Consider the following 24,582-nt stretch of genomic DNA (forward strand, 5'->3'; position numbering starts at 1 on the left):
CGATAGGTAACAAGAAAACCTAAACCTTTAGTAAAACGAGCTTCTGGGCAAGTTGGTTACTTTGCTTCCACATCACTGCAGCGTAAAGAAGACGAGCACAAAGGAAGAAAACACTTACGACACGGACAAACGCTGCACTCACAACTGATTTTATTTCGCCAGCAATGGGAAATATAAAGATTCCGCCGCTAATGCGCGCGCAGGAAAGTACACATGCCATGAATAACAAAGATACATTATACATCAGATACATCTTATCGTGTGGCCGAGAAAAGATCACATTCCGCTTTGTACAAATGAATAGAGGTATCGCTTACACAAAAATCACCCTTTTTCTTTATATGGTACGCTTCTAGTAGTTCACGTGCAGTTTGATCTTTGCTTTTTCCTAGAATCTTTGCACCGTCAAAATGAGGCGAACAATCCTGGCAAGACCTGCAATGTTTTACTAAGTTAACATCTTCATCGTTCTTAAAATTCCTTTCATGCTCCCTCAATCGATCATTGACACATCTGCCAGACTGGCCGAAATAGGCTTTTCCGCATGACAGTGGAATTTCATATACCACTCCTGACTGGCACTGTACATGGGGCTTGGTATGCTTTTTCCCGCATCCAGATTTTGTAGCCTGCTTACCGGAGATACGAGGGCACAGTTGGCCAAGCTTTTTCGGAGCCGAAAAAACGAGTGGCACCCCAAACCTATTCGCTACTTTTTTCAAGTTATGCGAGACTGCGTGCAGGTAGGGGGCAACTTCCGGGCGCACAGTGCGCTCAACTTCCCTCGTCTTCGTGGACGTCGTGCTCTTCTTTACCTTTTTCAGGAGGGTTTCGGCAACAGCCGTCACGATCGACTGAGGGTAGCCCGAGTCCAATATTCGTGCCAATTGGCCGTCAAAGCTGGTCTGCATTTCATGTTCGCACGATTTATCTAGTGCAGATTCTAGGCATAAGTTCACAATGCTTCTCTTTATTATTTTAGAGTGTGCAGAATCATATGGTAAAAGTCGTTTACGTGTGTTGGCGGTACTCTCCACGTGTGCAAAAACGACTTTTACCATATGATTCTGCACACTCTAAAATAATAAAGAGAAGCATTGTGAACTTATTCCTAGAATCTGCACTAGATAAATCGTGCGAACATGAAATGCAGACCAGCTTTGACGGCCAATTGGCACGAATATTGGACTCGGGCTACCCTCAGTCGATCGTGACGGCTGTTGCCGAAGCCCTCCTGAAAAAGGTAAAGAAGAGCACGACGTCCACGAAGACGAGGGAAGCTGAGCGCACTGTGCGCGCGGAAGTTGCCCCCTACCTGCACGCAGTCTCGCATAACTTGAAAAAAGTAGCGAATAGGTTTGGGGTGCCACTCGTTTTTTCGGCTCCGAAAAAGCTTGGCCAACTGTGCCCTCGAATCTCCGGTAAGGAGGCTACAAAATCTGGATGCGGGAAAAAGCATACCAAGCCCCATGTACAGTGCCAGTCAGGAGTGGTATATGAAATTCCACTGTCATGCGGAAAAGCCTATGTCGGCCAGTGTGGCAGATGTGTCAATGATCGATTGAGGGAGCATGAAAGGAATTTTAAGAACGATGAAGATGTTAACTTAGTAAAACATTGCAGGTCTTGCCAGGATTGTTCGCCTCATTTTGACGGTGCAAAGATTCTAGGAAAAAGCAAAGATCAAACTGCACGTGAACTACTAGAAGCGTACCATATAAAGAAAAAGGGTGATTTTTGTGTAAGCGATACCTCTATTCATTTGTACAAAGCGGAATGTGATCTTTTCTCGGCCACACGATAAGATGTATCTGATGTATAATGTATCTTTGTTATTCATGGCATGTGTACTTTCCTGCGCGCGCATTAGCGGCGGAATCTTTATATTTCCCATTGCTGGCGAAATAAAATCAGTTGTGAGTGCAGCGTTTGTCCGTGTCGTAAGTGTTTTCTTCCTTTGTGCTCGTCTTCTTTACGCTGCAGTGATGTGGAAACCTAAACCCTGTGACGTACCAAGCTAAACGGTAAAGATGTAACCGTTCCTCTCGCTACAGATATCCAGGCATAACTGAGTTAAGCCACAGCCATTTTTTTCGCCTTGACCCACCTTCCGTTACAGCAGCTCTAAGTTGGCAGGGTCTTCGGTGCGAAGGTTACAGGGTCTTCGGTGCGAAGAAATCTTGAAGCCGATCGTTGCCGCCGCTGCCTCAGCCGCCCATGACTGTGTCCACTGCTTTGGCAGGCTCGCTGCATTCTTTTCTCCCTGGGCAGGTTTGCTTCCCGGCGATGCGTCTTGCCTGAGGCGCCTGTGTCTCAGCGCCACTCAGTTACTGCGCGCCTGTACAGCTCTCGCTTCGTCTGGAGAACTCGTCATGCACGGATGTTTCGGCGCAGAGCTCCGTTCTCCGCTAGCTAGGCGAGGCATAGTAGTGGCAACATTTGCGTCCTAGCTTGTCCCGCTCGGCCTCGGGGCTTCTCGCCTACGCTATGCGCTGGCGCGGGCGAACGCTCGCTCGGAACCTTGCTGGTGAGTTGGGCGTCCTTGATTCCTAAGCACATTTGATGCTAGCTGGAGTTATTATTGTTGCAGCACTATAAGCCTTGTTTTTCCCTTTGCAAAAATTAGTACGTTTGGAACATTCGGCCGGAGAACATGCAGCGCTGGCAGACGAGGGACGAAGGAGAGACGACACACACAGACGACACTCTCCTTTGTCCCTCGTCTGCCAGCGCTGCATGTTCAGGATGTCAAACCAACTTGCCCAGCAACACAACCGGCTCACGGATATTTATATTGTATTTTAAACATATTTTTTATTCATGAATGCACTAAAATGTGCCGGTAACAGGTTCCTGAAATTTCATGCTTGTTATTCGAATATATTCTTAGAATTCTTCAGAAAAAGTTCCTTCGTCATGTTTACAATGTCCCCTGGGACTCGCCAAGCAAAGATCTCTTTCTACAAAGTGGTGTGCTAAAAATACACAACTTGTATAAATATCGCTTGAGTGTCCGGTTTAAACTCGAAACACGTAGAAACGTAAACCACATACGTAAACTAGCTGAACTGCATACCCGAGATGCAAGCTACACAACAAGGCATGCGGAGACGTGGATAGTCCCGACCCCACGGTTAAACTCGGGTAGAGAACGCCTGCAGTTCACTCTTCCGTCCCTGCTAAACGCGTATATTTATAATAATTTTGACCTTTTCAGTTCGTCAAACAGGTCTTTGCGTGCTTTGTATGCTAGCATGTAGGATTTTTGTTTTGTGTTTTTTTTTTCTCTCCTTTGCTTTCATTACCTGTGTCTACCCAATGTGAATATTGTGTCAATATTGTATAATGTTCTTTCGTTTTCTCTTGTATTGTATACTTGTTATCACCTTCTGTATTAAAAGTCTTGCTGTCAAGCTGCTGCCAAGCGAAAGGGGGCTGCGGCTTAGTCAAGCTGTTTCTCAGCTTTTTCTGCGCCTCCGCTGTCTGTATGTTTACAAGGCAGAAATAAAGAATTTGAATTTGAATTTGCCAAAAATACCTCACTTAAAGCATGCTTCGAGTTCGTTTCAAATACGTGAAAAAATATGTATGCGGTTTCGGCATCTTGTCAGTCTGTTAAAAGTGTACTTTCAAAAATATGGAATTAATTCGCCAAAGTTATACTTCAATTTTAACAAACGGGCAGTTCTTTTGAACATATCTGCAGCACACTTCTAGCTGCCGTATAACAGTCTAGAGCTCGAAAACGCGTTTCTGGAAATGCATTAGCATGTTTACAATGTATGTAAAGCGTACTATCGTAAATAAATAATTAATTCGTCCAATATATACTTCAATTCGAATAAGTAGGCAGTGCGCGCAAATATCTTTTAAGCACACTTCAAGGTGACATTAAACAATCTAGTGCTCGAAATCGCGTTTGGAGAAATCGCATTTGCATGTTGGTAATATAATTAAAATGGGCTTTCGAAAATGCGAAATTATTTCGCCCAAAGTAGACCTACTTCAATTCTAACAAAGGGGCAGTCCACACAACGATATTTGCAGCACACTTCGAACTTGCGAGAACCAATCTAGTGCTCCAAATCACCTTTCGTATATATACGGCAACCCAAGTTTAACGCTGGTCGGAGAACTTCCTGTTAATTGACGTCACTTTCTGTGGACTTTCTTTCTGTGGATTGTAGCGACATCTTTTTTGTTTAAGTCATAAACCTGAACAATGTCATAGACCTCCCGACTGATGACAACTTCGTCATTTTCCAGGGATAGGCTCCTTACGGTTATCGCTGATAAGCGGATGAGTCAACAGTTCTGATCCTGATAGGATTAATCAGTCTCATCCGGTGAAACCTACTATTAGAATTTTTTAAGCTGAAGTGAATATATTTTAAATGTAATAAATGCATATTTGTGCTGTATATTTAATGTAATATATTTAATGTATAAATTTCGTATATGTTTAATGTATAATAAATATACTATGCTTGCAATAGTTGTATTTTTGACGTATTTGTAAGAATGTTCAAAATATTGCTCCCTGCATACTTAGAAAGCATTCACTGTGACAAAAACACACAATTCGAAATGCATTTTTGGCACACGCTTTCTTCGCTAAAAGTTGTCAGCCAGAGTGTCGTTCCTTTCTTTCCCTCTAACCAATGCGCTCGCGATCACGGAGTACAGTCTTGAAATGTGTCGGCTGCGGTGAAGCGGGCAGTACTTATCCACCACCTCTTAGTATGGTTCCACACAGCGTACTTCAATATTCTTAATTAACATGTGACCTTTGGTAATAATATCCTCTCGAACTGTTCCTGCTGAGCCCGGCGTCAATCGCTCTTTCGTGTTCAGGCCCCTCTTTTCTACCATTTATATTGTTGCATTAGGCGGTGCATGCACTGATATGCGCATCAGGAAAGACGAAAACGAAGCTCGTGAGTTTTGAAGAAGACGACGGTCGAGCAGTGTCGGCTGGTGCCTGCAGTAAACGCCTGTCGTTTGAAAGCCCTGTCTTTCGTGTCCGCCCTGTCTGCAATCCCAAGCGGAACTACCCCGTAACATCTTGGTGGAGGTGATTTCGATCCCCCTGGCCACAGCTCTGGTTTACCAACCACGAACAGGAAATGCCTACTTGGGACATCTGCAAACAAAAACTTCAGGACTTGTTCGGCAAGCCAATTGGGCGAGCTCTAGCAGCCAAAAACGACCTGGCTACTCGCGCCCAATCGTCGACTGAATCATACCTCGCCTACATACAAGACGTCCTCGCCCTTTGTCGGAAGGTGAACGCCTCCATGGCCGAAGCTGATAAAGTGGGCCATATACTTAAGGGTATCGCCGATGACGCCTTCAATATACTTCTCTGCAAAGACTGCTCTACGGTGGACACAGTCCTGCAAGTGTGTCGCCGTTTCGAACAGGCGAAGCAGCGCCGCATCGTCCATCGATTTATGCGTCTTCCCAACACGGCAACTATATCCTCATGTGATGATCCGCCCACTTTGCAGCAGCCTTCAAGTCAAAACAACCTCACTACCATCGTCCGCAGGGAAATCGAGGCCTTGACTCCGGTTACCCTTCCATCCCCTCCTGCAGAGGCCACAATAGCTATGATACAGGCTGTTGTCCGCCAAGAATTCGCGAATGTGGGCCTCGTCTCCAATCCTACCACGCCACCCCCTGCACCACAGCCAATACCAGTGGTTTCTGCTGCTACCACAACCCCGTCCTACACACCACGCTACCCTGCCCGCAATCCTGTGGAGTGGCGCACATCTGACAACCGGCCTATTTGCTTCGTCTGCTGTCGGGCTGGCCGTACGTCCCGCTATTGCCGCAGCCGCCCGGTTCCCCCCTCTAACCCCTACAACCGACCCCTCCGCCACGACTATTATGCACCACGGCCCGTTTCTGTCCCCCCGGCACAGCTTCGTACCGAGACCATTGCGCAAGTCCGTCGTCCTAGCCGTTCGCCATCGCCACAAGCCCACCGTTAGCGATCACCTACTCCTCGCCGCAGCTTCTCCCCAACGTACCAAGACCCCTACTGGGGAAACTAGGCAACGCAGCGCCCGGACGCGACGCTGCGTTACCCACCCGGACTGCCTTGTTTTGGCCATCGCACCACGCCGCAACCTGATCAATGTTCCCGTAGATAGAGTCCCTGTGCCCGCTCTCATTGACACTGAAGCTCATATGTCAGTCCTTAGTTCGTCGTTCCGCCAGCGCTTCAAAAAATTCTTACGCCCACTAACACCTCGACAGTTCTTGTTGCTGATGGAAACACTGCTACCATCATCGAAATGTGCACTGCGCGCGTTAGTATTGCCGGCCACCACGTCCCTGTGCTCTTCGCCGTCCTTACTACTTGTCCTCAAGACGTCATTTTAGGGCTAGACTTTTTAACAGCCCATTCCGCTCTCATCGACTGTTCCTCCGGACTTCTGCTCCTAGCCCTGCCCCATTGTGTTCCCGACCCTAGTGCTGACCATTCCCAGCCTCGCCTCCGCTCCAGTACATTTACTCGCCTACCTCCCGAGGCGGCAGTATACGTGCCCATGTCACCTTTTCCCTCCCTCCCTGACGGCAACTACGTTGTCAACCCCCTCACCGACGTCACTCTACAACACAACATCGCCCTACCTCATAACATTGTATGTACACCTCGAGAACAACCTCACCTACATCCCCGTACTCAACTTCAGCATATCTTCGCAAGTTCTCCCGGAGGGCATATTCCTTGCCGAGCTGTCACCTTTGTCCAGCTTTACTATTTCTGCAGTGCTGTCCGACCGTCACGCCGAGGTACCTGCACAACCTGTCCCGTCACTTCGTCCGGAGGACCGCATCTCTGCCATGGTTGCCTCTGACCTGCGTCCACAATATGCTAGTGCCCTTGACGACCTTCTGCGACCTTCCGACGAGCTGGCCTTCAGTTGAACTCCAAGAAGTGTAGCTTTGGTCGCCGGGAACTCAAGATCCTAGGGCATTTGGTCAACACCGATGGCATTCAGCCGGACCCCGACAAAATTCGCGCTGTAAGTGGTTTTCCTATACCGCAATCTAGCGGCGACGTGCGTAGCTTCCTCGGACTTTGCTCATAATTCCGGTGATTTGTACAAAACTTCGCGGAAATCGCCCGTCCGCTCACGCAGCTTCTGAAAAAAGACGTCTCCTTTTCCTGGGGCCACGAACAATCGGCCGCCTTCGCCGCTCTTATTGCGTACTTCACCCGTCCGCAAGTGTTGGCTTAATTCAATCCATACGCACCCACAGAAGTACGTACCGACGCAAGTGGTCATGGAATTGGTGCCGTTCTCGCACAACGTCGGCTCGGCTCCCCTCACGTCATCACCTATGCCAGCCGACTCCCCTCTAGGGCCGAACAGAATTATTCCGTCACTGAACGTGAGTGCTTAGCCCTAGTTTGGACCATTACGATGTTCCGCCCCTACTTGTATGGACGGCCATTCACCGTAGTCACTGACCACCACGCCTTGTGTTGGCTTTCTGCACTCAAAGACCCTACTGGCCGCCTTGGACGTTGGGCCTTGCGCCTTCAGGAGTACAATTTTTCAGTAGTTTATAAGTCTGGCCAGTTGCATCGAGACGCCGATTGCCTCTCCCATCATCCAGTCGACCCGCCAAGCCAACCTGAATGTGACAGTGAAGATTGCGTGCTCTCTATTTCTGACTTTTCCAACATTCGCCGAGAGCAACGCCAGGACCCTCAGCTTCGCGAAATTATCAATCGCCTCTGCGCCGATCGCCATGACCCTTCCTTTCATTTGTTTGTGCTCCACGACGGCACCTTATACCGACACAATATGCGACCTGATGGTCCCGACCTTCTACTAGTCGTCCCTCAGCACCTACGCACAGCCGTCCTTGAACAGCTTCACGACGTTCCTACTGCGGGTCATCTCGGCGTCTCTCGCACATACGACAGTGTGCGCCGTCCGCCGCTACGTGGCTGCTTGTGACCGCTGTCAACGCCGGAAAAAGCCATCAGTTTTACCAGCTGGACTTCTGCAGCCGATCGACATCCCCATAGACCCATTTTCTCGTGTGGGTCTGGATCTTCTAGGGCCTTTTCCGCTGTCCGCATCGGGGAACAAATGGATTGCTTTGGCCACTGATTACACCACACGCTACGCGGTCACACGAGCAATACCAACCAGTTGTGCAACTGATGTTGCTGCTTTCCTTCTCAATGACGTTATAATCGTGCATGGAGCTCCCCGCCAACTGCTCACCGACCGTGGCCGTTGCTTTCTTGCGCGTATAGTCGACGAGATCCTGCGGTTGTGCAACGTTCGTCATTCTTTCACGACTGCCTACCATCCACAGACGAACGGGCTTACCGAACGCCTTAACCGGACATTGACTGACATGCTGTCCATGTACGTTTCTGATGACCACCGCGACTGGGACATCACGCTGCCATTTGTGACATTTGCATACAATTCTTCGCGTCAAACCACTGCCGGCTACTCCCCCTTCTATCTTCTATACGGCCGTGACCCTCTGCTTCCTTTTGACAGCCTGCTCCCTTCAGTCGCCACTGCCAGCTCATATGCTCGTGACGCCGTAGCCCGAGATGACGCTGCCCGCTTTGTTGCACGTAACCGACTCACAGCTTCCCAGCACTCCCAGAAACGTCGCTATGCTTCCTGTCATCGCAACCCCCAGTATTCTTGCGGCTCTCTCGTGCTGCTTTGGACCCCAGCTCGCCGCGTGGGCCTCTCGGAAAAGTTTTTGCCCCCTTTACAGGACCCTACCGTATTTTGCGACAAATGACTCCAGTGACATACGAAATTGCACCCCTGAATCCTGCACGCCATACCTCTACACCTCGCACTGAGACGGTCCATGTTGCATGCCTCAAGCCGTACTACACGGACCCTGGTTTGGGCTAGTTCGCACCGGGACGGTGCTTTTCAGCCGGCGGGGTAGTGTTGCATTAGGCGGTGCATGCACTGATATGCGCATCAGGAAAGACGAAGACGAAGCTCGTGAGTTTTGAAGAAGACGACGGCCGAACAGTGTCGTCTGGTGCCTGCAGTAAACGCCTGTCGTTTGAAAGCCCTGTCTTTCGTGTCCGCCCTGTCTGCAATCCCAAGCGGAACTACCCCGTAACAATATTAACGAAATCGTAAAAGACATTCATTCCAGATCGCATTGAACTACGCTGGAATAATTGTTTGCTGCACTCAAAAATGAAAACATATAGCTTATTACACAATACAGCGCGGCTGTAAAAAATGTTACTGCATGGCGTAATACGTCGAGGATGCCGAATAACTTTAAAAAAAAGAACCTACATGGGAATGCGTCACATGTTAAATACTCTTGGTTCAGTTACTGTTTTCCGAGTTTGTCTCCTCATAATTTCAAGATAATAATAGTAGCGACTCACCAACAATCTTGATTGATAAGTTTTAGACGATACTAGCCGTTCTTGGGCGTGCAAAAAACTGCATTCCCCAAGTTTACCCATCAGTCGCCGTCTCTCTGTTCCCAGGATACGTTTACCGAAGCAACCAATAACCAAATTAAAAAGCTACAAAACAAAGCAGTTCGTTTTCTTTGCTACAGCAATGAACCTACGTCAGTCAGTAACATTTTTTCATGGCATCTATCACCCAAAGGAATCGCTTTCTACAAATTTGTTTGTGCACTAACATTTGTTTCGTCAAGGCTCACTACAAGACAATGTCGCAATCTCAAATCACTTTTCTTCCCGCCTAGTGACTGCTTTAAGTATCAATTTTTCTCGAGAACAGTGGCCTAGCGATGAGCGAAAGAAGCTCTTTGAGCGAAGAATAGAGAATTAGGCTGGCGTTTAAATTCACCGACTTGCCACTCAGTGTGGGGAAGGGATCCAGGGGGAGAAAAATGAAATGAGTGAGGAGTAGGAAGCGAGGTGAACAAGTTCAATGCAACCGATATGAATCAACTCAAAACGAAGAAGTTTCACTGGAGTATATGACGTCATTAACTAGAAGCCTCAGTGATCATTACTTGAGAGAGGATGTTGAGGTTTTTGCGGGGTCGCAGCGGAGCACCACAGAAAGACGACCAGCGTGGCAGGCTTCTCGTTCCGAACCACCCGTGCCGGGCGTGCGCCCCGAGCACGCGCAGTCCATCTTTATTCTCTTTCTAGCGCGCGCTGTAACGCCGATCTTAGCGCCGGCGCTCTATAGCGTCGCCGGCGCTATAGGGCCCCCCGCCTAGACGGAACGGCGAAATGTACGCGCCGACGGGGCAGAGATGGATTAGCCACAGCGGCAAGCAGGTGTGCAGGTGGGCCGGCAACATCTGAGGGGAGCTCCTGGGGAGGTGTCTCGAGGTACGCTGGTTTGAGTCGGTCGAGGGAGACGACCTCTTGACGACCATCGAGCAGGATTGTCGCTGACTTTGTCGTCCGGGTGAGGACGCGGTACGGGCCATCGTATGAAGTGGTAAGAGGCGCCTTTACAGCGTCTCGCCTGAGAAAAACGTGCGTCGAGGAAGCAAGGTCCGGGTGCACAAAGACTTGATGGGCAGTTGAGCGAGGCGGCACTGGGCGCAGGTGCTGGAGACAGTCCTGTAGGCGGTGAAGGTATTGCAGGGGTTGGGACGAGGGAGCCGAAGGTACGAACAAGTCTCCGGGAAGCCGCAGGGAGGTACCGAAGACGAGTTCGGCCGCCGAACAGCCAAGGTCACGACGTAGGACGGCGCGAAGGCCTAGGAGCACCATAGGGAGGTGATCTACCCAGTGCTCGCGATCCAGGCGCGCAGTAAGGGCAGCCTTGAGCTGGCGATGGAACCGCTCGACCATGCCGTTGGCACAGGGATGGTACGATGTGGTGCGGCAGTGTTTAGTGCCGAGTAGCCGGGTGAGCGAAGTGAAGAGGGCGCATTCGAACTGGCGGCCGCGATCCGTGGTAACAATGCCGGGGCAGCCGAAGCGGGAAACCCACGTCGAAACGAAGGCTCTGGCAACTTTTCCGCAGTAATGTCCGGAAGGGGCACGGCTTCGGGCCAACGGGTGAAGCGGTCGACCATCGTCAGAATATACTTGTAGCCCTGAGAAGGGGGAAGCGGTCCAACCAGGTCGATATGAATATGGTAAAAGCGTGATCCAGGCGGCAGGAAGGACTGAGGGGGAGTCTTGGTATGGCGTGTCACTTTGGTGGACTGGCAAGCAAGGCACGAGCGGGCCCACTGGCGAACGTCGGTGTTAATGTTCGGCCAGACGTACCGCTGGGTAACGAGGCGCTGCGTGGCCCGAATGCTAGGATGGCAGATGTCGTGAAGGGAATGGAAAATGGCACGACGAAAGGCCTCCGGGATGAACGGTCGCGGTAGAGGCGATGATATGTCGCACCAGAGTGATCCGGGCACAAACGGATGAGGCACGAGCTGCAGACGGAGTGCTCGAGGGTGGTCACGCAGGGCGTGCAGCTCAGGGTCTTCAAGCTGTGCCCGCGCCAGGGAGGGCCAGTCCACAGCAGGTGGAGACACGCCGATGGTGGAAATGCGTGAAAGTGCATCAGCTGCCTCGTTGTCGGTGCCTTTGATATGTCGAATATCGGTTCTGAACTCCGATATGTAGGCCAGCTGACGAAGTTCAAGGGAGACGTACTTTAAAGAGTTCGTACGGAACACATACACCAGAGGCTTATGGTCCGTGAGAACGTAAAAAGGCTGGCCCTCCAAGAAGTGGCGATAGTGCTGGATGGTGGAGTAGATAGCAAGCAGCTCACGGCCAAATACGCTGTAGCGAGTCTCAGCAGGCTGGAGCTTCCGAGAGAAGAAACCCAGTGGGTGCCACTCGGAGTCAATCTTCTGCTGGAGCACCGCGCCAATGGCCACGCTGGAAGCATCCACCATGATGCGAGTGGGCGCGGAAGTCCTAGGGTGGATGAGGACAACTGAATCGGCGAGGGCTTGTTTGGCAGCCGTGAAAGCGGCCTGAGCTTCGGGAGACCAGGAAATCGCAGAGGATGAGGACTTCGTGGTGCGGAGGAGGTCAGTCAAGGGGTGAAGAAGCTCGGCGCAGTGTGGGATAAAGCGCCGTGAAAAATTCACTAGGCCCAGGAACTCACGGAGCTTGCGTAGGGTAGTTGGTGCTGGGAAGTCCTTAACGGCCTGCACGTGAGAAGGCAATGGACGAATTCCCAGCGCCGAGATGTGGTGGCCCAAGAACTCGAGCTCAGAAGAGCCGAAGACACATTTCTGGGCATTGACGACCAAGCCAAACTCTTGGAGGCGTTGAAAGAGTTCCCGGAGGTGACGCTCGTGGTCCTGTGGAGTACGATTCGCGACGAGGATGTCATCGATGTAGGCGAATACCGCCTGGAGACCACGCGTCACTTCAGCGATGAATCTTTGGAAAGTTTGAGCTGCGTTGCGTAGCCCAAAAGGCATGCGCACGTACTCAAACAGTCCGAAGGGTGTAGTGATGGCCGTCTTCGGAATATCGGCCGGCTCAACAAGGATTTGGTGGTACGCCTTGACAAGGTCCACTTTACTAAAGATCTTGCAGCCATCCAGATGTCCAGTGAAGTCTTGGATGTGTGGAAGGGGATAGCTGTCGTGGACCGTGTGAGCGTTGAGAGCCCAGTAGTCGCCGCACGGACGCCAGTCACCCGGATCTTTCTTGGGCACCAGATGGAGTGGTGAAGCCCAACTACTGGATGAAGGGCGAATAATACCCAACTGGAGCATGTGGTCGAATTCCCGTTTTGCAATAGCCAGACGCTCACCGAAGAGGCGGCGCGGGCGAGCTGCGACAGGTGGACCACGCGTGACAATGTGGTGGGTGATACCGTGCTTGGGTGGCTGACGTAAATTACAAGGCTTCGTGACCTCGGGAAAGTCTGCGAGGACTTGAGCATACGGGCATGACGGAAGCAGAGTTCGGATTCCAGTGGAAGCGACAGCTGATATAACGCCAGTGATGGAAAGGCGCGTCTTGCTGTCGATGAGACGATGGTGACGCATGCTGACGTCCAGATCAAAATGCGTCAGGAAGTCGGAACCGAGGATGGGTTGATGTACATCGGCGACGATGAAGACCCATCGAAACGTGCGCCGTAGGCCAATGTCCAGAGTGAGGGATCGGAGACCATACGTTGCGATGGAGGTTGAGTTGGCCGCACGAAGAGTAGGTCCATGTGACTTGGAAGCACGGTCTGCTTTGGAGGCCGGCAGTACGCTGACTTCGGCACCAGTGTCGATGAGGAAGCGCAGGCCAGAAATGCGATCCATGACGATGAAAAGGCGGCCAGGTTGAAGAGCGAGGTCACACGCCGCCGTCAGTGATCTCGCTGCGCGTTTCCCGACCAGTTGCATGGTGGAGTGCAGCGGCGAGCGTTGTGCTGGAAAGTTCGGTGATACCAGCAGAGACGCGGACGGCGAGGACTGGACGAGTGCGGACCACTCGGGGAAGACGAACGGCGGCGTGGTGTTGAGGATAAACCGTGCGGGGCATGAGAGGACGTCCGAAGGGCATCGATAGAAGCGACCAGCTGATCGATCCGGGCCTCTAACCGTGAAATGACGGCGGTCTCCGGTGGAGAAGAGAGGGCGGCGACGGAAGGAGAAGTCGCGTCGTGGACTCGATCAGCGAGCTGGGCGAGGAGGTCAAGGGTCAAGTCGCCCGCAGCAGCCAAGACGATGCGGGTCGACTGCGGCAAGCGTTGCAGGAAGAGCTGCCGCAACAGTGCGCCATTCGGGTCTGCATTGGTTTCGCCCAGGAGCTGCCGCATACTATTGAGTAACTGGGAGGGGCGGCGGTCTCCAAGCTCTTCGTAGGTGAGCAGCTGCTGGAGGCGCGCACTCTCGGACGCCGTGGTGCGGTCCAGGATGCCCTGCTTTAGTCGCTGGTACGGGGTATCGCCCAAGGGTGCAGCGATGATGTCCGCTACCTCTTGAGCCACCTCCGAAGGCAGGTTGGAAAGCAAATGACGAAACCGAGATGCCTCCGAGGTGACGTGGTGCAGATGGAAGACGGCTTCTACTTGGGTGAACCAGGTCTGCGGACACTTGGGCCAGAATGTTGGTAGGCGGAGCTGGAGAGCTGCGACGTCCCGTGGGCGCAAGGTAGCGTCAGGCGGAAGACCGCCTGATGGCGGTAGGTTGCTGGGGTCGGTCATGTCTTAGGCCGGAGTCACCACTGTTGAGGTTTTTGCGTGGTCGCAGCGGAGCACCACAAGGAGAAGGAAATGAGGTGAACAAGTTCAATGCAACCGATGTGAATCAACTCAAAACGAAGAAGTTTCACTGGAGTATATGACGTCATTAACTAGAAGCCTCAGTGATCATTACTTGAGAGAGGAGAAGGAAATGAGGTGAACAAGTTTAATGCAACTGATGTGAATCAACTCAAAACGAATAAGTTTCACTGGAGTATATGACGTCATTAACTAGAAGCCTCAGTGATATTACTTGAGAGAGGAGAAGGAAATATGGTGAACAAGTTCAATGCAACCGTGTTGAATTAGCTCAAAACGAATAAGTTTTACTGTAGTATACGGCGACATTCACTTTTGTACTGCGTTCCTGACTCCTATCTAGTTAGGAATTTATTAGCATAACCGACTTGATGCTCTTTGTTATTAGTATTAATTCCTTCACGAAAGATTTAATTTTGTGCCTGTAATTGTCCGTAAACATTAATGCACTTAGACGACTGCTCCTCTTTTGCACTCCTCTCTTGATTCCTGCTTTTATTGCTGATGCGTTTTGTTTATGATTTGTTTTGGCGTCAGTTTTTTCTGAATATCGATGTCGGTACTGGTATCGATTTTTCTGTGTTCCCACCCTGCGAAAGTCAATTGCCTTAAAAATGAATTAACAAACGAACGGAATAAACGAGGAATAAAGGGCAGTAGTGCGGCCGCATTGGGAGGGAACTCACCGGTGCGCACCACCAGGGCGGTGACGCGGCTGTCACCGTAGTAGCGCGTCTGCAGCACCTGCGTCCCGCCGAACAGCACGTGGCGCCAGTGGTTCTCGGCCGAGAACTCCTCGCCGCTGGGCAGCAGCGAGCTCTTGACCACGGGCGCACTCTCGCCTGCGCACAGCGACACCTTCGCGTGAGCGAGCATCGCTGGAAACACAGCTTACAGGCGACACGCCGGTGGGTTCTCCACAAACACCGACAAAGCGGTGCTCTCGGGTCTAAGGCCCACACGTGTAACTGCTCGAAGGCCTACTTGACCGAAATTTTTCGAACCGTAGAAAGGTTGTTTTTTCATAGTGCACCCCCGTAGTATGCTACCCAAAAAACATTACGCTCCAGTTTCGAGCAGCTACGGTGAAAAAGGCACGCAAAAATTCGAGTTTTCAATATCGAAACTGGAAAAACGGGCGCCATTGCCACCCGCCGGAAGTGACGCATGTTTGAGACTGGAGTCCGGACAGGTTCGGAGCGTCTGCTCGTTGCGGCTTGAGCAAAGCGCTGGCACCAGTAGCGCGTGCAGCATTTTGTGCGACAAATATTCGTTCCACGTGAAAACACACATCTTAAAACGGACGAAACGCCTAGAAAATGTTTTAAACGCGTTTTATTTGCTGTAGTAGACTAGAAAACTCCTGGCTCAACCTCAGCGAGAATGATCGCGCCACAGTGCTAGTGAGCCTTGTTTGCCTGGCAGTATTTGATTACAGCTTGTGCAAAGTTCGGACATAGCGGAGGAAGGAAGCATATTCAAATGGAGGCCAAGTAGAAGTGCTTGCATTATAAAGTCGGCTTTTTTTAGCGGGCACTCGCGTGCCAACAGCACATGTGCGCTCTGCTGTGCGTGCAATATAGTTGTTGTCTTGATAAAAAAAAATGACCGGCGTTCTTCTTTTCCTTCTCATTTTTCTCCCCCATCGAAAGGTATTCTTGCCTGTGCACAGAAATTTGGAACAGGTTCTGTGAACGCGAGGTAAATCAATAAAAACAGCTGGATCTCTAAAAACGGAGCTCAAGAGAATTAAGCGCTGCGTTAAGGGAAAGAATGCCAGCAGCAAAATTTTGGTTACAAAATAAATATACATTTTTCTCTTCGAGAACCGCGGCATCAATGCGGTGCCGATAGAGCGCCTCGACCGGACAAGCCACTGCGCGTTTCGAAATGCATGCCGATTGAAATGAACAAAAACTTATTCGCTGCGTTCATTACAGTATTTACCTAGAACCACTTAAAGCCCGTGTACTGCAGGAACGGAAAAGTTTTTCTAATCTTTTAAGACCACACAGCCGGGCAGAACGACGTGGTTGCTGGACCCCAGTCGACGGTATACGCCCACCGCGCAAATTACCGTAGGCAGTGTGTCTCTATCGACTGAGTAATAATGCAAAACATATAATTAAAATTCTTTGAAAATATTATCATTCAAATAACATGCGTTCAGTTCTCTGGGGTCTTGGTGACGCACCTCGAATGGTAACGCTGAAGCTTCCTGTAATCGACCTCAAGTATGAATGGTGTGAGGCAGTAAGAAAGTCGACGTTTTCAGTAACGCTCGAGTGGCCTTCCGGGATTCTCAGCCCGGCCTGCAAATCTTCGAGGCAGCAGATACACTCGGCGCACGACGGCATTATTGCGCATTGGGCAGATCTGTACGCGCAATAAACGCGTGCGTATGTTGATTCCTTTTCTGACGGAGCAGACCTACACCAGGCAGACTTCTGCCTGGTGTAAAGAACGTGCCGTCAAAAGGGCGTTGCTCGATGAGCAAAGCCGTCCACTTTAGCTTCTGAACCGGCCTAGCTAGCTTGTGACAAGCGGTTTCCTGTCCTCTTTATTCTCCCGATTAGAAACGCCTCGAAGCCTTCGGTTCGTGGCATGCTTTGCCGATCGGGCCAGAAACACGTACGTGCTCTGATGCATGATGTAGACCGGGACAGGTCTGTTGACAAAGCCCAACCCACAAAAGGGGTTAGCGCGAGGTAGAAGCGTCAGTCACCCACCATTATCTTTTTTGAAGAAGGAAGGGGAATTCGTGTTAAAACCTGGGCTCCAGACAGCTGACACCAGCTTTCGAGATCAGGGGTGAAGGGCAGTGGCCGAGAGGTATGCATGGCGCTTTCCGCATTCCTCGTATTCCTTTCCGCGGCCACGCACTTTGTCGACATGATGCCAGCAGTTTATCTTTCTCGGATACCATCGAGCTTCGCAGTGAAAACAGCCAGAAACGCGCCAGATGAAGAGCTTACCACGGGCGAGCACTCACTTCAGAACGCCTGAAACTGGCGAGCCGGCGATGCCGGTGTCTCAATTGTGCGTTATTTCCGGTCAGGTTTGTTAGTTGTCCAGCACGCCGCTAGAGGACTGCGTCGTCTGCTACAGAGGTTTTTGAACGCTTCTAACTAAAATTCTAGACGCTTCACAGCCCTAATATTAAATATAAATATTGTTAATAACATGTAAACTATATCGAGTGCAAAATTAGCCGAAGTAAACTTTCGGTCATGTAGGCCTTTAAGGCGAAAGCCGTTTATCGCTCAAACTCGCGGCCAATGTCAGGTCCTGCGTAACGCTGTCTTCCACGAATAACGCGGCAACTAATCAGGATAAGAGAAAACGAATGGCAGCATCAGGTAGGGAGGACGAACTCTAACCCCGGCGCCAGCTTTGATGGCTGTAGAGTGATTAGTTAATTAAGAACAGCCAATCATAGCTAAAAAACAACGAAATGCGTCCATATAGCACGGGCGGGGATATAGCGACGGGAACGGTGTGACGTTGCATCCTCCTGAAGTCGTCATAGCATAGTCAAAATAATCACAGAATGGGCGCAAGAACGCTGGATTGTGTCAAATTAGATTGAAAAATGTGTAATTAAGCGTAATTAGTACTTAAGATCACAGAAAGATCTATAATTTGGGCAAAAATTGCTCAAAAACGAGGAAAAGTGAATAATGACGTCACATCAGACGAAATTACGTCGAAGCAGTGTGATCCGGCGCCAAGCAACAACTGCCGACGCACTGCGCATGCGCAGCGTGACGTCCCTGCTTCCTGTAGCCACGCTGTGCTCCTCTGTCGTGAAAGGAATTCAAGCGCGGCAAATTCAAATCAGTGCAATGAGTCGCAAACGGCTTTCGTCTTCCCGCAATTAAAATGATATTGTAGCGTGCAACACCAAAAAGAACACCAGCGCAGCGACGAAAAACCAGCGGCGGTCCCTCAGTGGTTCGAGCGCGCGCGCGAGAGCCAGCTAACTTCTTCCTCTTGTAGTGCATGCACTACTTCTGTCTCTTCGAATGCATGTATCACTGCCCCCTCTTCTGCAGCATCGACGCGATGCGGCTACGAGAGAAAAGTCAGCGAAAGGGTAGAACACAGCGGCAGTGGACCGCAGTTCAGTCAGGTAGCCGGTCGTGGTAAGGCTTCATGCGAACAACGTGTACGACTTTAGTTCGGTGCGACCGGCGCGATGAACAAGCTGTCGGGGCGGGAGCAACTGTATAAGTCACATCACTGATGCGGCGCACTACTTCGTAAGGGCCGAAGTATCGGAGCAGCACCTTTTCAGAGAGCCAGCGGCGATGAACAGGTATCCAAATCCACACAAGGTCGCCGGGCGCATAACTGACGAAACGGCGCCCAAAGTTGTACCTAGCGGCGTCAGTCTCCTGTTGACGGTGGATGCGCAGGCGGGCCAGTTGACGCGCTTCCTCAGCACGCTGAACGAAGGTATCTACGTCGAGGTCAGCGTCAGAGTCGCAGTAAGGGTCGACGGGCAACATAGCATCCAAAGGAGTGGTCACCTGCCGACCGAAGACAAGCTGAAAGGGGGTCAGTCGGGTTGTTTCCTGCAGGGCGGTGTTGTACGCAAACGTTACGTACGGCAGAATGGTGTCCCAGTTTCGATGTTCGACGTCAACGTACATTGATAGCATGTCGGCTAGTGTGCGGTTGAGTCGCTCTACCAACCCGTTTGTCTGCGGGTGATACGCCGTAGCACGTCGATGGCTCGTGTGCGTGAGAGTCATCACGGACTGGGTTAAGCGGGCCGTGAAAGCAGTTCCGCGGTCAGTAACAACAACGGCGGGTGATCCATGACGCAAGACAATGTTGTGGACGAAGAACTGCGCCACTTCAGCAGCAGTGCCTTTGGCAAGAGACGTGGTCTCAGCGTACCGTGTGAGGTAGTCAGTCGCAACGACTATCCAACGCTTTCCAGACGAAGACTTCGGAAATGGACCAAGAAGGTCCATGCCCACTTGTTGGAAAGGGGTCTTCGGTGGAACGACGGGGTGAAGAAATCCGGCTGATTTCAATGGATGAGTCTTCCGACGTTGCCATTCACGGCACGTTTTTCCGTAGGCCCGCACCGATGGGAGTAACCTGGGCCAATAATACTTTTGTCGAATCCGCGCGAGTGTACGGCTGACTCCAAGGTGGCCGGCGGATGGTGCATCATGACAGGCACTCAAGATCTCAGACCGCAGCTGTGATGGTACGACAAGTAGAAACACTTTTTCGCTGTTGGCAAAGTTTCGCTTGTAGAGAACACCAGACCGTACAGTGAAGGTGTGAAGCCCTGGAAGAAAAACACGCGGAATGGGAGCTTCACTGCCTTCGATGTAATCGATGAGCGGCGCCAACTCCGAGTCCGCCCTCTGAAACTGTGCCATTTTGGTGGTACTAACGGAGCCCAGGAAAGGAAAATCATCGGTGGTTTCTTCGGTATTGATTGGGATAGGCGCGCGCGACAGAAAATCCGCATCCTGATGCTTACGGCTAGACTTGTAAACTACTGTTAAGTCGTATTCTTGCAAGCGTAAGCTCCATCTAGCCAAGCGTCCTGAGGGGTCTTTGAGGCTTGCCAGCCAGCATAAGGAGTGGTGGTCGCTTACCACACGGAAGGGTCGTCCGCAGAGGTACGGTCGGAATTTGCAGATGGCCCATATCACTGCAAGACATTCTTTCTCCGTCGTAGAATAATTGGTCTCGGAGCGCGTAAGTGTTCGACTAGCATAACTGATGACCCGTTCTGCACCGTCTTGCCACTGTATCAGCACTGCACCAAGGCCAACATTGCTGGCGTCAGTGTGGATGTCCGTGGCAGCATGCTAGTCGAAATGGACGAGTATCGGAGTGCTTTGCAGACGGCTGCGAAGCTCGGTAAATGCAGCCCCTTCGTCGGTCCCCCACAGGAAGGGCGCGTCGTCACGGGTCAGTGCGTTTAGCGGTTCCGCGATTTTCGAGAAATCTTGAATAAAGCGCCTATAATAGGAGCACAGGCCCAAAAACCGGCGAACGGCCTTCTTGTCAGTTGGGCGTGGAAAACCTGAGACGGCAGCGGTCTTATCAGGGTCCGGGCGAACACCTTGTGCGCTGACAACGTGACCAAGAAAGCGATGTTCCTCAAAGCCAAAATGGCATTTCTCGGCTTTGATGGTGAGTTGCGCGGATTTGAGCGCTTGTAGCACAATGCGCAACCGCTGCAAGTGTTGGTCAAAGGTGGTGGAAAATATAACGACATCGTCCAGGTACACCAAGCAGGACTGCCATTTCAAGCCGGAGAGAACAGTGTCCATCATGCGTTGGAACGTGGCCGGTGCTGAGCACAGACCAAATGGAAGCACTTTAAACTCATAGAGGCTGTCAGGCGTCACGAAAGCCGTCTTCTCCCGGTCTCGCTCGTCCACTTCGATTTGCCAGTACCCGCTTTTAAGATCTAATGACGAGAAGTATCGGGCATTCCTTAATCGGTCGAGTGCGTCATCTATCCTGGGCAGCGGGTAAAGGTCCTTTTTGGTCACGTTGTTAAGTTTCCTGTAGTCCACGCAGAAACGTAGAGTATTGTCCTTTTTTTTTGACAAGAACCACAGGCGATGCCCACGGACTGGTGGACGGCTGAATGACATCGTCTGCAAGCATCTCGCCAACCTGATTCTGAATGGCTTCTCTCTCCACCGGGGAAAGACGATATGGGCGCTTACAGACGGGTCGCGTAGTCTCGTCAGTGATGATACGATGCTTGGCGAGTGGAGTTCGGCCGATCTTCGAGCACGTAGCGAAAGAGTCCGCAAAATCTGCCAAGAGGTCCGACAGAAGATCCCTCTGAACCGACGGCAGGGCAGGATTTATTCTGACGGACTGAAGAACGTGATGTGGGCCAGCATGCTCCGGAGTGGGTCCTCCCACTGTGCACAAACCTGGAACCTCAGCAACGTCGTGGAGGAAGGCAATAGCCATGCCAGGTGCTGATGTTCGTTGGCAAAGTTAGTCAGGAGGACGTGGGTGCGGCCGTCACGTAGTTGGACGAGACCTCTTGCAACGGCAAGTCCCCGCTTAAGCAGCAGTGGGCTATGGCTGTCCGCTAGGCCCTCGTAGTCGTGAAAGAGGTCATTCCGCACGAGCACCAGAACACTGCACCGCGGCGGCACCGTAACGTCGTTCTCGACAATGCGCAGGGCGTTGCTGCAATGATCGCGGGAGTCAAAACGCGCCACAGCCTGTTTGGTCGAGAACGGGACACGTGCCTCCTGAAAGTCAATCACAGCGCCGTTCGACTGCAGGAAGTCGATCCCCAGAATCAAGTCTCTGGAACACTCGGGGAGTACGACAAATTCACCAACGTACGTGAAACCACTAATTCCAACTCTAGCCGTACCCTTGCCCACAGGGGAAATTAGGTGGCCACCAGCGGTGCGAATGGGGGTCCCCGTCCACGGTGTCAGAACTTTCTTAAGCACCCCAGGAAAGACACGGCTCATAACAGAATAATCAGCACCGGTATCGAGCAGCGCGGTAATCTCAGTGCTATCAACTGTCACACGCAAATCGGATGCAGCGTATCTGGTACTGTCACTGCCTCCCGCTGTCCAGGTATCGTCGGCTCGAGGGTTCCGCGATGGAGGGTCTTGACACGTCCCGACGTCAGCGACCTTGCCTCCAGAGGTCGCTGGTGTTAGTTTTCCCGACGCGTTCTCGGCGAGCGACGGCCAGCAGAGCTACTTTGGCGGCCAGGGCTGGATGAGCGATAACGGAGAGGCGAAGGGGAACGCGACTCTCGCCTTCCAGAGTAGGCAGGGTTCTGGCGTGCCCATAGATGCTGCGCAATCTCATGCGGACGTTCGCCGTTCTGAAGGCAGGGTGCGTCGGGATGGAAGCCGCGAAGGCCCACTTGGCGGTACGGACATGCTCGGTAGAGGTGACCGGGCTCCCCACAGTGGTAGCACAGAGGCCTGCGGTCCGGTGTACGCCACAAATCCGACTTGCGAGGGCGTGGCCCAGCTGTAGCAGATGCGATTGCGGAATATGCGGCGATGTTACTCACGGGGGTCGCCGGGGCCGTACCGTAGCCAGGCACGCTTGCGTGACATGTGCCGATGTTGCTCACGCCAGGCTTTTGGGTAACGGGACCGTAGCCTGTCGTGCGACGTACAACGGATGCGTACGTGGGTCTGTCATCGAACCGGGACGGCGCTTCGGGGACAGGAGGGGCCTGCGCAGCCTGTCGCACCTCGTCCCTGACGACTTCAGTCAGTGCTGCCAGCGGCGCAGGTGCAACCTGGGGCAGATGGATCCGTTGGAGTTCCTCCCGGACAACTGAGCGAATTAGGTCGCGCAAGGTGTCTGCACTGCCGCCGAGACACGACGAAAAGCGTTCGGGCACCATGCAGTTGATGTCCCGGTTGTACTGGCGGGCCCGTTGTTGCAGCGTCGTCTCCATCGTGGTCGCCTCGGTTAGAAATTCCGCCACCGTGCGGGGTGGGCTGCGCACGAGGCCCGCGAACAGCTCCTGCTTAACCCCACGCATGAGATGGCGTAGCTTCTTCTCCTCTGTCATGTTGGGGTCGGCGCGCTTGAAAAGACGGGCCATGTCTTCGGTGTACATGCGCACGCTTTCGTTCGTGCGCTGATTTCGGGAGTGCAGCGCAGCTTCAGCCTTCTCCCGGCAGTCAGCGTTGGGGAACGTAGCCAGGAGACTCCGGCAAAACATCTCCCAGGTGGGAAAGATAGCCTCGTGGTTTTCAAACCACGTCCGAGCAGACTCTTCCAGGGCAAAGTAGACGTTATTGAGCTTGCGCTCGTGGCACCAGCCGTTGTAGCGTGCGACCCGCTCGAAGGTCTCCAGCCAGTCCTCAGCGTCTTCGAACACGTCACCGTGAAAAGATGGCGGTGTTCGCGGTGGGTGGCAAAGGACCGGCGCCAGGGGCCTGGTGTCAGCGGCCACGGCAGTTGGACTCGATGGTAGAGGCTGGATCGGCGGCGGGGTCCTGGTGTCAGTGGCCATGGAGGTTGGACTCGGCGGTCGAGGATGCGTCGTCCTTGTTGGCGGGGGAAGGGGCCCAAATTCAGGCGACTCTCCGCGAAGACGGCGGCTGGGTCGCTGGTGAACCGGTGTGAGGTCCGTAGTGACGCTGTATGGAGTGTGCTGGTGAGGAAGCGTACCCAGCACTGCTCCACCAAACTGTAGCGTGCAACGCCAAAACGAACACCAGCGCAGCGACGAAAAACCAGCGGCGGTCCCTCAGTGGTTCGAGCGCGCGCGCGAGAGCCAGCTAACTTCTTCCTCTTCTAGTGCATGCACTACTTCTGTCTCTTCGAATGCATGTATCAATATCTAAGTGCCACCAATGAATTTCTTTCAGTCCCACCATTTTCTCTCACCAAAAGTTAAAAATGTGAAGTGATAAAATATCATTTTACTTATTTATTAAGAAGAACACTGCCAGCCTGAGCGCCAGGCTCTAATGACAGCAGGCGTACACGATATACATAGGATCAACATTTCATGCACGAGATCGTCATAAATTGCCATAATGTGAAACCAGGAGACATTAGCGAGAGCTGTAAGTTAATTGTAAAGCAAAAAATATGTTTAGGACAAGTACAAAAGACATGACAAATCAGAACAAAGGCAGTGCAACTTGACGGCATGGTCTAAATGAGAAAACTAATAGAAAGTGACAACACGGGGGCCCATTTCGATATTCTGGACAGCGCGCGAGAGCATAATGACAAATTTCCACATTGCACAACACCACCAGATAAGTCATTCCACTGGCGAGCCGTCCTTGGAAAATTTAGTGTTGCAAGTATATTCTGCAGATTTTTTGAGACTGATAGGAACGTGTTGAACGGGGTTTAGCGGTATCTATGTATAGTGCGTTATTAATTCCTAACTGCTCATGAAAAAGCAAGTAAAAAGTTTCAGCCATTCACGGTAATGCCTTGAGGCCAGGGATTCCAAGTTTGCGTAAAGTAAGAACTGGTTTGGGGATGTGCACAAGTTTTAGATGAATCTTAGCGATTCGTCTATAACTAATCATTTATACGTGGACTGCATGAGTATGTGATGCTGACAAGTGAATCTAGTGCATTTATGAAGGCCGCTTTACTCTGAAGAAAGCCGTGACCAGAAGAGAGCGCCCCGCTTTGTGCCCTTGGCTGTTTGAGAGCACACTTGTGTGCATATGTTTCTTAGTCTCCGTTGTCTTTGTGCTGTTGAGGCTCAGTAATTCCACGCCGCACCAACTAGCTCTGCTGGCCTCCCTAATGAATTGGGGCAAGGTCGAACAATGGCTCGTCCATAAAGCGCGTCCAATTTTGAGGTCACTACACGAAAACTTGGCAA

At 51.7% G+C, this 24,582-nt stretch overlaps 1 protein-coding gene across 19 annotated transcripts in view; it reads right to left on the minus strand.

Moving 5' to 3' along the window:
* Positions 1-24,582, minus strand: part of LOC149325704 (polyamine-transporting ATPase 13A3-like) — a 783,814-nt gene that overhangs the window by 493,697 nt on the left and 265,535 nt on the right. For all 19 annotated transcript variants that reach the window (XR_016286322.1, XR_016286321.1, XR_016286323.1 and 16 more), the window contains one exon: positions 14,912-15,067. Coding sequence is in view for 16 of the 19 variants with exons in the window: in XM_089563621.1 (XP_089419747.1) it covers positions 14,912-15,067 (156 nt within the window). In the remaining 3 variants the exon portion in view is untranslated. The remainder of the gene's footprint in view (positions 1-14,911; positions 15,068-24,582) is intronic.

The sequence above is a fragment of the Amblyomma mixtum genome, chromosome 10 (assembly GCF_055824585.1).
Source record: "Amblyomma mixtum isolate Tamu chromosome 10, ASM5582458v1, whole genome shotgun sequence".
Lineage (NCBI taxonomy): Eukaryota > Metazoa > Arthropoda > Arachnida > Ixodida > Ixodidae > Amblyomma > Amblyomma mixtum.